At 31.8% G+C, this 12,807-nt stretch overlaps 1 protein-coding gene across 1 annotated transcript in view; it reads left to right on the top strand.

The window, feature by feature from the left end:
- The first annotated feature begins 925 nt into the window (after nt 1-925).
- Nucleotides 926-12,807, top strand: part of LOC127708503 (neuropeptide SIFamide receptor-like) — a 51,888-nt gene continuing 40,006 nt past the window's right edge. The window contains exon 1 of the mRNA XM_052213394.1: nt 926-1,208. Coding sequence (XP_052069354.1) covers nt 926-1,208 — 283 coding nt within the window. The remainder of the gene's footprint in view (nt 1,209-12,807) is intronic.

Here is a 12,807-nt window from a genome sequence, read left to right as displayed (position 1 = left end):
GAATTGTCAGTGGCGGTTCCAGGATAGGGCGTAGAGGGCGAACGCCCCCATTAATCGCCAAAAAAAAATTAATTAAAAGCTCATGTTTCTTACGATTAATATAATTTTTAGCATAAAATCGTCCAAAATTTGTTCACCTCGCTCCGCTTTGCAATATCTGTTTTGTTTTCAGGAATCATCCCCTTTTCAAAAATCCTGGATCCGCTCCTGATTATCATTTGAAAAAAGAAAAAAGAAAATAGCAATGATTTAAACAATCATTATTTGATAATTCGTAGAGGAATATCTAACTGTAATAAAGGATTCATTGGTTCTGAAAATGTCCTAGTTTCTTGACAGTAAACGTCGACAAGAATATTTTTTTGTTCCCGAATGTACAAAAAGATTTAATAACAAATCTATTAAAACACAGAATACAATATCATGTCCAATAACGTCTTTGATGCGTTTGTAAGAAGATCGATTTTTAAATCACTTTGTTAGTTTATCTTAAATGAGCACTAAAATAATATTCATTTGATATCATAATAATTTTACGTGAAATTGCATAAATCATCAAGACATATAATGACACCATTATATGAGGTTGTCTTTTTCTGTCAAGGCGGACAGCAGACGACCAAGATTATAGAGAATCACATTGATTGGTTGCTTTCAATAGAGTTCTAGGAGTGGGTTATAATATTACGGTTTTATTGATAAAGATGTGACATCGTCAAAGCTGTAGTTTAAATGATAAGAAATAAACATTACAATGTTGACAACTTTTATTTACTTCAATTAACGAATGTTTAGAGCAGTAATTCTAGTTTTGCAGGACATTGCCAATATTGATCTGTATTAAGATTCAAAAGAAATAACAATGCAAAATTATACAGAATTATTCTCAAACTTTGTTAGCAACACAACTTCGAGGAGTTTTGCGATGGCTTTAAACGAGTCTAATTTTACTTTTGGCAATGATTACTACGAACCTAAAGAATGGCCATTGATAAAACATGAAGAATTTACAATTGTATTGTTATGTTTTGTGTATGGATTAATATTTGTAACAGCCTTAATTGGTAATTGCTTAGTAATTTGTGTGGTATGTAAGAACCCAGGAATGAGGAACGTTACTAACGTCTTTATAGTGAATTTGGCAGTTGCTGATATACTGGTTACCTTATTCTGTACACCGTTAACTCTGCTTGACAACATTTACACTGGTAAGTAATCTTGTTGCCACCAGTAATTAACCATCTTATTTGGCAAATGAATAATGTGTATAAGCTAAATAAATGCATAGGATCGAAAATCGCAAAATACTAGATTAAGTTATGGGTAGCGTTTAAAAAAGTTTGTTTTGTATTTAAGAATTTGTCGGTCTCCCTTCGTATTTATGTACATTTAAAAAAAAATTAGTAGTTTTATGACTTATCGCACATACATTAACAGTGTACTATTTTTCAAATTTTCGCTTCGTTTAAACAATTCATAAAAGTGATATACCGATATCTTTAGGTTAAAGGTTAAGTTAAGCTGAAAACCTATCAAAGCTAATTTAGGACATACCATAAATATATTGCGATTTCGAAATCAGAGATTTTAAACATCTTATTACGAATTGTATATTTCGTGACAACAATTACATAATTCGTTATTAAGGATTAAATTCGTGTTAACAAATCTCCTGGAATTTTTATAATTCGTAGAAAAGTTGTTGCTTAAAAGCAATCGTAGTGCTAGGATTAACACTTTTCAAATCCAATTTAAATGTGTTTTTTTTTAATCGTTACGTCAAAGCCTGGCAAAATTAAATTGCAGCAAATGTTGTAGAGCCAACATGACGTAATGTGTATTATTCAATATGAATAGTGCATAGTCTTACGTCAGATAGTCCTCCAAAAGGTCAATGTTGCAAACTTAATTCAACTACACATAGTTCGAATTTACATACATCATATTCGAATACACAAAACAGTGTTTTTCTAAGAACTATGGAATGCCTCAATAAATGTTGATAATACTTTAAAATATAAGTTTGGAATTTCTATTAGAAAAATTCAGGTCACAAACTTCTTAAATAGGGAACTGGTCATAGATACAACCGCTAAATTGAAATGGAAAAAGAACCCTTAAACATAAAATCTAATAGACAGAAATACGAGGTCTCATATTTCGACCTAAAAGGTCATTGTTAAAGAAAATTGAAAGTAAAACAGGCCAAGACTACACGAGGACGCTGCAACATTTAGGGGTAGGTGTAATAATTACCCGAAATGAGTTGCAATTGTGTATAAATTCATATTTGGTATTAACACTAATTTTAGACGTGTTATAGAAGTGAACGAATAACAGTTAAACTTTGTAATATATTTACAATCACGTCCCCGGATGACGACGTATTGAATCAAAAAGGCAACAGTGTACATGTAGCCCTCAACATAATCAGAATTATCAAATTGTGTAGTATTATTTTTGAGAAGCTCATGTGGCAATGTTTATTGTGCAATGATAATTGTGTAACATCTTGAAAGCAGAAATGATTTCCATGTTACTCGGCCTTCTTTTGTCCTCAAAATAACGATCGCCATGGTATCGATATCTGAATGTTTCTCCTATGTAAAACCTCATCAGAGCCTTTTTATATGACTTCAAATACTAAATGTTCAGTGAAACAGGATTCAATTTGGTAAAATATGATAGAAAATTTGAGGGACTTCCATAGTTTCCAAATGAAAGTGCACATATTGTATCTTGATAATAATGTTGCAATGTCTAGTTCCTATATAGTATTTTTACTCTACCGTTTTTTTTTCTTAAAAGATACTGCTTAATAAATGTTGACGTAAACTCTAACTTTGAACGACATACTATCGAAAACATGAGTCATTTAAGTATCTTCAACCAATGGGTTCGAATTTTAGAAGGGACACGTTTGTTGCAACTATAAAATGTAGGTATAAGAGTGTTTACCCTAGCATGTTGATATACCGAGTCTCCTGCTTTATCAAAAGACTGATCTAGACATTAAACTAACCATTCACAAAGAAGATGTATATGTTCACATTTTACCACTGAGTATTGGTGTCATAATTGTCATTAAAAAAAAAATATTTGAAATTAAGATTTTTCAGGATTCCAGGTAACAAGTCTAGGCTTTCAATTATAAAACTTTCCTCAGTACTCGGAGTACACAATTTGTGCTCGAAACACCAAATTCAGTATTTGATTAGTCGATTTCCGATTAAGTACGAAAATCGTACTAAAAATTGTTATGACTGCAAGACCGACAATCGATATCAGAGGGAAAATCAGAGGGTTTTAGAAAACAAAAGTCTCTATTGGGTTGTATTCAAGTTCGCTAGTTACGTCAAGGATAATAGTTCAACGGTACTATCAGAAAAACTGTACTTCTTACGAATAATATTAAAATGTCTTTGTTAAAAAATATCTTTACACATCGAATGTATAAAAAAAAGGTCATGATAAATTCATTTTCCATGTATTTTCTACTTATGGAAATTCAAACCGACGAATATTTTTTAGAAGTTGAACAATCGTTCTAAGCTTAAGATTTTCGAGACGTCTTTGTGTATGCATACAGTATATTTCCAACAATTTTCAGAGCTTTTTGATTTTCATATTTTACACATTCCATAATATTAACAAAAAATTAAAACTTACAATTTGGATGAAAAACTTATACCATAGTGAACCAATATAAAAGTATATAAAAAAAGTAATGCAGATTAACAATTTACCATTGCATTTGGTTAAGTGTGATCACATTTGGATGAAAATCTGTGAACTTTGCTTTGACCTCTTTAGGACTTAACGTTCTGTACTGAAAAAGTCGACGCGAAACCCAATTGTTAAGGTATAGTAGCCAAATGTTTGAGGAATGCATTGACAGGTAATTTTTTTTATTGTAACAGTTATTTAAAAACGGACTAAATAGGGGCTTAGGATATGATGTGTTGCGTTTTTGTAGGCTTTCAGTATATAGTTATTGACCTTTATTGATAGTAGAATAAAAGCCGTATAATCTACATCACAGTAAGTTTAAAAAGGAATGTAAATTTCTGAGTGGGAAATAACTTCTTTACTAGACCAAGTTAATTAGGGATGATATATAAATAGACTCTACTGTACATTTCAGACAGTTCAGTAATTATTATTACAGTTATAACACTCTAGAAAAAAGGCTTAATATACATGAGGGTAAAGATGTATCGGGGGTCCTTCATTTTTTGTATTCTTTAATTTTTTTAGGCTATTTTTCTCTAGTCTTTTTGTTCATTATTTTCTATTCATTATATATAAGCACACAATTATTCTTTATTCCTTTTTTGGGTTCATTTTTCTATATTTTTATTTTTTGGGTTTTTTATTCTTCATTTGTTACCAATTATTCTCTATTCTGTAAACCCACTCAGACCCTTATATATTGATTGACAGTCATCAGTTTAAGTGATAATTTTTATGGCGGGTGTTAGATGTACAGCAGGAGAGGCCTACACTGTCGATGCAAACCGTCTAAAAACTGAAAACGAAAGAGGACATTGACTTACTTTTAGACTATAACACTATACAGAAAATAGTTTCTTTGCTTGTCACTTTCAGAAATGTGTCCCTTTCCAAACACACACAGTGTTCAGGCTACTCCATTATTATAAATGGACTATTCCTATATGGAGGCATTAATTTTGCCTTTCAACAGGCAACTTACAGACTTAAAAGCATAACACTCTCCTAAACAATGTATTGGGTATAACGCTCGGATGCGTGCATCGCACATAGCTACAACAGACGCATTCTTTTGCATAGGTTTAAGTGCCGGTTGGGAGAAATCCAGAAGATCAAGTCAATCCTTGATTTTATCTATTTATTTTAAACGTACTGATTACCACAATAGTACAGTTGAACACGTGAAACGTTACTAACCGAATTTCTGATATTGAAGCCATAGACGGCAACCTAAGTGTCATATATCAAACAAATACTTACTATAGAAATAGATCAATTATAAATTAATAAACCTCATTATATAAACAAAAACGACCCACAAGGAAATAATACAAGAATGAACATAGGTAATCATTGAATGATCGTGTGGCTGCAGTCCAGTGAAAGTTTCAATTGCTAGAAAATTTTAATGAAACACTATTCCAAACTCTTGCTAACAAAATTCCAAGTTTAATCTTATAATTGTGAAAAAAAACCTTATAATTGTGCCAAATAATCATAGAAATTAGAACCATTAGAGATATATTGGACCATTTATTACCATAAAACCGCAGCAGTGAAAATACCTTATAGTATATATTATGTATTCTTGACTAATAACAATCTACGTACAGTTGTGTTTATATCACGAAAGTCAATTGACACATACATTTGTACTACAAGCCCTTAAATTGCAACTGAATTATGAAACACAAACGCCATTCTCATGAGACACTGGTATGTTATCAATAAAAAAGGACCATTCTTGACTATTCTCTTCTGATTACATACATTTGTTTGCATTATGTCGTAATAATTAGACGGGTTCATACGAAAACGAAAACATTTATCATGGTGCGGCACTCAGTTAGATCATTGAATAAATGCCTTTTTTTCAGAAGATCTGCATGGCCTCAATCTTTGAAAAACAACCTGCTCTGTTTGAATTGGTCACTGCGCTTATATCAACAAATGCATTCAGTATAACATGTATAAGTCACTGCTAGATCATTGATATTAGATTTTTAAAATTTGACAATGACACACGTCTGATTTGAATTTATGTACCACTACTATTATACTTTCTATAATTTTACATTATGATCGTGTTTTCATAACTATACAAATAAATCTCCGTATGTTTATAATATTTTAAATGCGGCTAATACCATTGGAAAAAATCACTATTGAATCGTTTTTCCCTTTCCATATCGATATTATTTATGAGGGAGTTTGCATAATTCATTTCTGATTTGATTGATTGATTAATTGGTGCTTGCAATTGACGATTACAAACAAACATATATTCAGGTTTATAGCATGTTGATATAATATTAATTTATTCTGCTAAAGTATTAAATTGACACAGGTTTTAAATACCTCAGCAGTCTTCAAGACATGCCATCCTATCAAAAAAAGTAAATCATTGTGGTTCTACCGAATAAATACTAGGTTTTTAAGGTTTTGTTTTAAGTCGCATTTAGATCGAACACATGACCTCCAGTACTTAAGCCTCAAACCCTGATATTATTTAATCGTTTAAGGATAGATGCTCTGTTATCAAATGGCTCATTTTGTTTTTAAACCAACCACGTTAATAGATATAAGAAGATGTGGTATGAGTGCCAATGAGACAACTCTCCATCCAAGTCACAATTTATAAAAGTAAACCATTATAGGTCAAAGTACTGTCTTCAACACGGAGCCTTGGCTCACACCGCATAGCAAGCTATAAAGGGCCCCAAAAATTACTAATGTAAAACCATTCAAATGGGAAAACCAACGGTCTAATCTATATAAAAAACGAGAAACGAGAAACATTTATGAACCACATCAACAAACGACAACTACTGAACATCAGATTCCTGACTTAGGACAGGTGAAAACAATTGCAGCGGGTTTAAACGTTTTAATGGTACCAAACCTTCACCCTTATCTGAAACAATAGTGTAACATCACAACATAGAAAGACACACTATAAAATATCAATTGAAATGGCTTAACTCAATCAAGTCAGAATTCAACATATGGTCTTCAACAATAGTCATGTGTCTTTACAATATGTCAAGCTCTGTAGTGCCCAAAAGATGTGAATAAATTAAATAGAAACTATCGAAGATGAATTGTTCCTGTATTTTGCGATACGTCGGGATACTTCTGAAGAATTCTGATACTATTTGTTGAACTCTTATTGTCTATATAATATGTTGACATTGTTCCGTATGTATATGTTCCAATGCTTTGTTATCGATATCAAGCAAAAATCGGTTCAAACTGCTACTAGCGGTCGTCTTGAAAATGCAGTGCGGTGAGAGTTTTCATTTCGTGTTGAAGTTCAAACTGTGATTATAAGGTAAAGAACAGCAATAATGCCAAATTCGTTTGCTTTGTGAGCTAACGTGCTACACCTTATCCATTCATTCTCATAAAAGTCTGCTAACAGTTGCATGTCTACACAATTATAGTGTATGAATTCAACAAAGACTTCATGACATTTTTTTGTTCGTTTTCCCCTACGTACAAATAAAAAGATCTAGTCAGTTATTCATTTATTATTTCATTCTTTATTTGATATCGTTTTGTCATTTTGTTGGTGGATGTTGACTTGTTAAATTTCTTTTTCCATATTTCTACAGCTCAGTCTTTGGTTTTCTATGTTGTGTTTTGTATACTTTTGTTTGTCTTTTGGTCAAATTTTATTATTTGCCATGGTATAGTATGATAGTATGTTTTCGACTTATGAGTTTGAAAATCCCTTTGGTATCTTTTGCCTCTCTTTTATATATAACAGATAATTCCTACTAAAAATATGTGTATATAAAAAAGCATAACAAAAATACCGAACTCCAAGGCAAATTAAAAAAGAGGAAGTCCATGAAAACTGACAAAATAAAACGCTATCAATCATTAGAACAAGTAAAATATTACTGCCATATTTCTAGTATATTATATCACATCAATATCCCACTTTAAGCACACACACACGGTTAATAGTAGGAATATAGAATATAATTTTACACTGCATGATGAAGCTCATATTCCTAATCCAATCGGATTGGAAATTAAGTAAAACAAACTTTTGTCGTTTGTTGCGATATGTCATATTTGTTTTTCGTTTATTGTTCTGTACATAAGCAGGCCGTTAGTTTTCTCGTTTGAATTGTTTAACATTTGTCGTTTCGGGGCCTTTTATAAGAAGTTACTATGCGATATGTGTTGTTCTCATTGTTGAAGGCCGTACGGTGACGTATTGTTATTATCGTCTATGTTCTCTAGTAGAGAGTTTTCTCATTGCCTATCATACCACAACGTCTATTTATATTCACTATCAAAGAATTAAATGTTTCAATATCACTATATCCGAAATGAACCATTAAACAAATGGACTTCCGAAGAAGATATCGTTGATGCTTAGTTGAAGTATATATATTGATACTAGGTTGACTTTTATCATTACTGTAATTGCCTTTATTACCATCTACTTGACCGCTAAACATGGAGTTTATTGACATTACTGGATTCATATTTGTTCCCAAATACATATCTCAAACTGTGTTTGATTCATTACTGACTCGAACAATTTGATGTCATCTACTGTGCATTTTCAAAAGGTATTGTTTTTTCATAATACTGATGAAACAGATAAATAAATATATATCTATGATTTCCTAGCCTCGAGACCACTAAGAACTTGACATTTTGTGTAAGTATTTTTTGAAGACCGTAATAATATAGTGACCGCTTTTGGTTTTTCGGTTCGTAATTTTGTGGTCTCAATGTTCCCCTTTTATGGGTACAACATATTCATACCACTGCACGCCAAGGAAATTTTTTTTTGCAATAATATTAGTAATTTTTTCACAGAATATTTTTAGCTTTATCTCAATAATGGCTACAGGTATCCCTAATTGCGAACTTGGTGAAGGAGGGAGGAAGGTAAGTAGTCTTCAAACCTGTCCTCCAAAAACGAAACAAAAACAAAACCCAGTCTTTGTGAAGTGTGTTTGTGTGTGTGTGGTGAGTGTGAGGAGGTCAGTTATGAGCATAGTAAATAAAGTATGATCTATCCCATAGTGGACGATTTTCTCTGTATATCACGAATTTCTTCTGAGGTATATCGCCAATAATTACAATCTAGAATTGTATAATACACAATAAATACAATAACATTGGCAATGTGATATTTTAAGATGTTGCATATTATCTTTGAACAACATCTTTACAGCATTCAATCATTAAAATTGGCAAACGTCGAGTATTTATAATGCCTCTATTAGTATTTGATATACAATACAACCGTCATTAGTCTATCTTCAACGACATTATCTTATCAGCAGTAAATGGTTAATTAATTTTTCAAATTTATTTTTATACATCTGTCAAAGATCAATAAATGCCAACAATTTAAGAATATTATTTCATCAATGGAAATCGTAGCCTGTTTAAAAAGATTTAACTTTTTGTAGATCAGATATTTTAGAGTCAAATGTCTTCTCCTGTATATAAAAATCCACTGATAGTTTTTCTGTGCAGCAGAGAACAAATTCAAATCGTTTTTTTAAGAAATTACATATTTACTAATTTTACCATAACTATTTCGTTTCGCTCTAGGATTGCAACTCTCCTTTCACAATTCTTCTTGTATATAAAAAAAGTTAATTAAATGCAATGTTTTGATGTTAGTCTATTCCAAAAGTTGAATCCGCATATTTATCCCTTCAACTTACTATAAATTTGAAAATTTTCAGTGACACGACGGTTCGTTCATTCTTGCTACGCCTACAATGTTCAGTTATAGATGGTGTAGCGAGACTGGCCGGCGAGTAGTTACGATTAGATTAAGAAATGCTGATATTTTTTTTCGTATACATCTGACGTCAGACCTTTTGTTTTTCGTTGCTACTTCCTGTTACTATAAGTGGTAAAGATAGGATGTCTGTTTATTTAATCTAGTCAAAAACGTCATGAAATGCTAATACATGTAACTAACAATATATCCATATCATTTCTATAATAGCAAATATGTAATGAAGATTCCCTTGTAAAATAAAAAAAATCAATCTATCCCGATAACTTTACTGACATTCCTTTATAAATATACCTAAAAGTATTACCAATTAGTAAAACATATTGCATTTTGACCGATATTGCATTTTATACTTTCCCCTTACCGTAGGGTACGCACTAGAGAGAGGTTCCGAGTAAAACGAAATTTGAATGCTAGCAAACGAGGGATATGAAAGATGGCGGACATATATATTACTTCCTTACTGCGTGCTTTTGAGGACTACCAGAACTTGACGAAAAATCAGCAATTTTGCTGAAATATTTGGTACTTGTCTATATTATAAAAGTGTTATTGCACTAATATTGAGGAATATTGTCCCTCGCAAGCTCGTGCAATACGATATACACAAATGTACAACTCGGTACAATATTCCTCAATATTCTTGCAATAACCATATATGTTCATAGTTCTTCAACGATCAACGGAACAGATCACATTTTGGAACAGCACGATCAAGATGAGTACTAGAGGCGACTTAGGCTGTATAGATTTAATGTATATCTTACATGTATATAATCGCTACATACATTGAAAAAATTTGTTATTTAAGAAATGCGTGAAGAGTAAAAACCTACCATTTAAGACTGGTGAAGTCTGTCGTATTCTTACAAATTATGTAAGACAAAAATATTTAAAAAACTATGTGTGCATGCATATATAGATATGTTTATCATTGTTATTATATTTTAAAGGTTTTTTGTCCTCATTAATGGCTAAATGAGTCAATTTGCTTTGGAAATTTATGAATCTTCTGGGCTTGCTCTAGAGACAAATTGAATGCCTAATTGACGGTTTTATTTGGTTTTGGGAAATGCTATATCTTTTCTATGGAAATCGAGTTATTGGTTGTTTCCTGGTCAATTGTACTTTGTGGAGCAGAAAAACAATTCCGAAAGATAAATTTAAATCCAACAGAAATGAATATTCTATGCAATAAACTTCTACTACATTTAACAGTGCTGGGTAATATTTCAACACAAAACACGATTCATTATTGTGTAAATGCCCAGGGGCAAATGATAAGTTGAATGTCAAATTAACATAAATTGTATTGGAAAACAATTACATTCTTTTAATTCAAGCATGCTTTTGACATTAACAAAGAAAAAAACTTTTTTTTCTCCACACACCTGGCTCCTTACAATCTTCCAAGACAAGAAATGAGCTTAAGGATACAATTTACATGAGATTCCCTTCAATTTTGAAAATCATTACTGTCAAATCATACTTCAGAGAAAGGAGATTACTTAGGAATGGCTGCCATTTATCATTTAATGGCATTCCATCATTCTTCGAGTGAATTGCAATCGAAAAGGTAATACATGTACTTACTGTTGCGTATTCCTTAATTGGACTAAAAAGGTCTGCAACTGAATGACCGTTCAAAATTCTCATTAATGTAGTAAAATTGTCAATCTTGTCACCGTAACAGAGACAATCAATTAAGATGCTATAACAGAAATCAAAATGTAGACTTTGTTGGATAATTCTTGTTGAACTTTGGTAAATAATACAAGCGGAAATTGTGTTACTGAGGTGTTATTCGGCACACGATAGCCGAGAGGTCTCAGGCTGACTCGTGCATTTGTATTGATCACTAGCCGGTTTTAATTACTTGCTCGTGGTAAGGTGCGTTCGACTCCAATTTTAATTGAGTAGGATTGCTAGTTTTCCTGCCGAAGGTCATGGTTCCCTCTGGATACTACCGTTTCATCCATCAACAAAAACTGGCCGCGTTGATTTAGCCGTACGTGCTGAAAGTGGCATTAAACAAAAACAATCATTTAATTAATGGTTGAACATGTACAAACATTTACGGTACTGTTATAATTGGATATATTGGACTGACGAAAAGTTCGAATAAAAGAAACCAATTTGTCATTGGTACATGTATAAGTCACATTATAACATTGATATAAACATTTTGGACATGATCTACTTTCTTTCAGAAGTAACAAAATGAGAAATACTCTGCTGGAATGAAATAAACTGGTTTGTCCATCAAGGAAATAGAAGATCAAATTATGTAAAATTGAACTATTTCCTGAAAATATCGTGCAAAAGCGAAAGACATCGTGTGCTTAATTATTTTCCAACTGTATTGGATAACATAATATAGTTTTCTATCAATCTACTTCCGATGGACACAGATAATGGACAATGTCTTGACAAATTAATGTGATATACATGACAGATGCTAAATTAGTTTCTTCATTACATCTTCATGCTGTTTTAATCTATACATATAAAAACATCTGTTGATATAATTGATAATTTAATTACCATTTAGATATGATCTTTCCGCTTACTTCTATGGCTATTTTATGAGGCCTTATCCATGTTAAATTATCACCAATTGATTTTTAAACAAAGTGACAACGGGTGTCGCTAGCGAAGCAAGAACTGTTTACCCTTTGGGAGTTGATTATGCCACCCATTTCATGTGGTTCTATTTTGAATTAATTTGCTGTGAAGTGTTTTGTGAACAGTTGTTTGCGTTTCTGTTTCTTTTCTGTTTTCACTTTTGGTTTACTAGGCATTCTATGACTCACCTGGAATGTACCTATCGTTGATCATGGTAGTCGTATTGTAACCTGCAGATACATGTATGATTACGTTTGCTAATTAGCTGTTTGATTGTTGATGTATACATGTTGCAATTGTAATCAAAGCACACCTGGGTTTTTTTTATCAACTACCCTGTTTTAATTTTAATTACAATTACGTATCGAGAGCTACTGGTATATATAAGGACAATTTAAGTTGTAGGTGTGATATTATGTGGAACGTTTGCACTTGTCTAATTGGTTATCATACGATAAATGAGTGTATCTCTGTATTTTTATTTTTAATTTGGTTAATTTATTTTATCAACAAATGTATCAAGACCAACTAAAATGTTGATGTGTTATAATTCTGAAAAAGGGAAATGCTTATCAGATATGAAGGTCAGAATTATTATTCAATATCTGATATTTGACATGCAGGGAAGAAACGTAACTTATATATTTTACGTTAGATGTAACCAG

The sequence above is a fragment of the Mytilus californianus genome, unplaced genomic scaffold (assembly GCF_021869535.1).
Source record: "Mytilus californianus isolate M0D057914Y unplaced genomic scaffold, xbMytCali1.0.p SCAF_7, whole genome shotgun sequence".
Taxonomy (NCBI): domain Eukaryota; kingdom Metazoa; phylum Mollusca; class Bivalvia; order Mytilida; family Mytilidae; genus Mytilus; species Mytilus californianus.
This window is presented reverse-complemented; position numbering and strand designations above follow the sequence as displayed.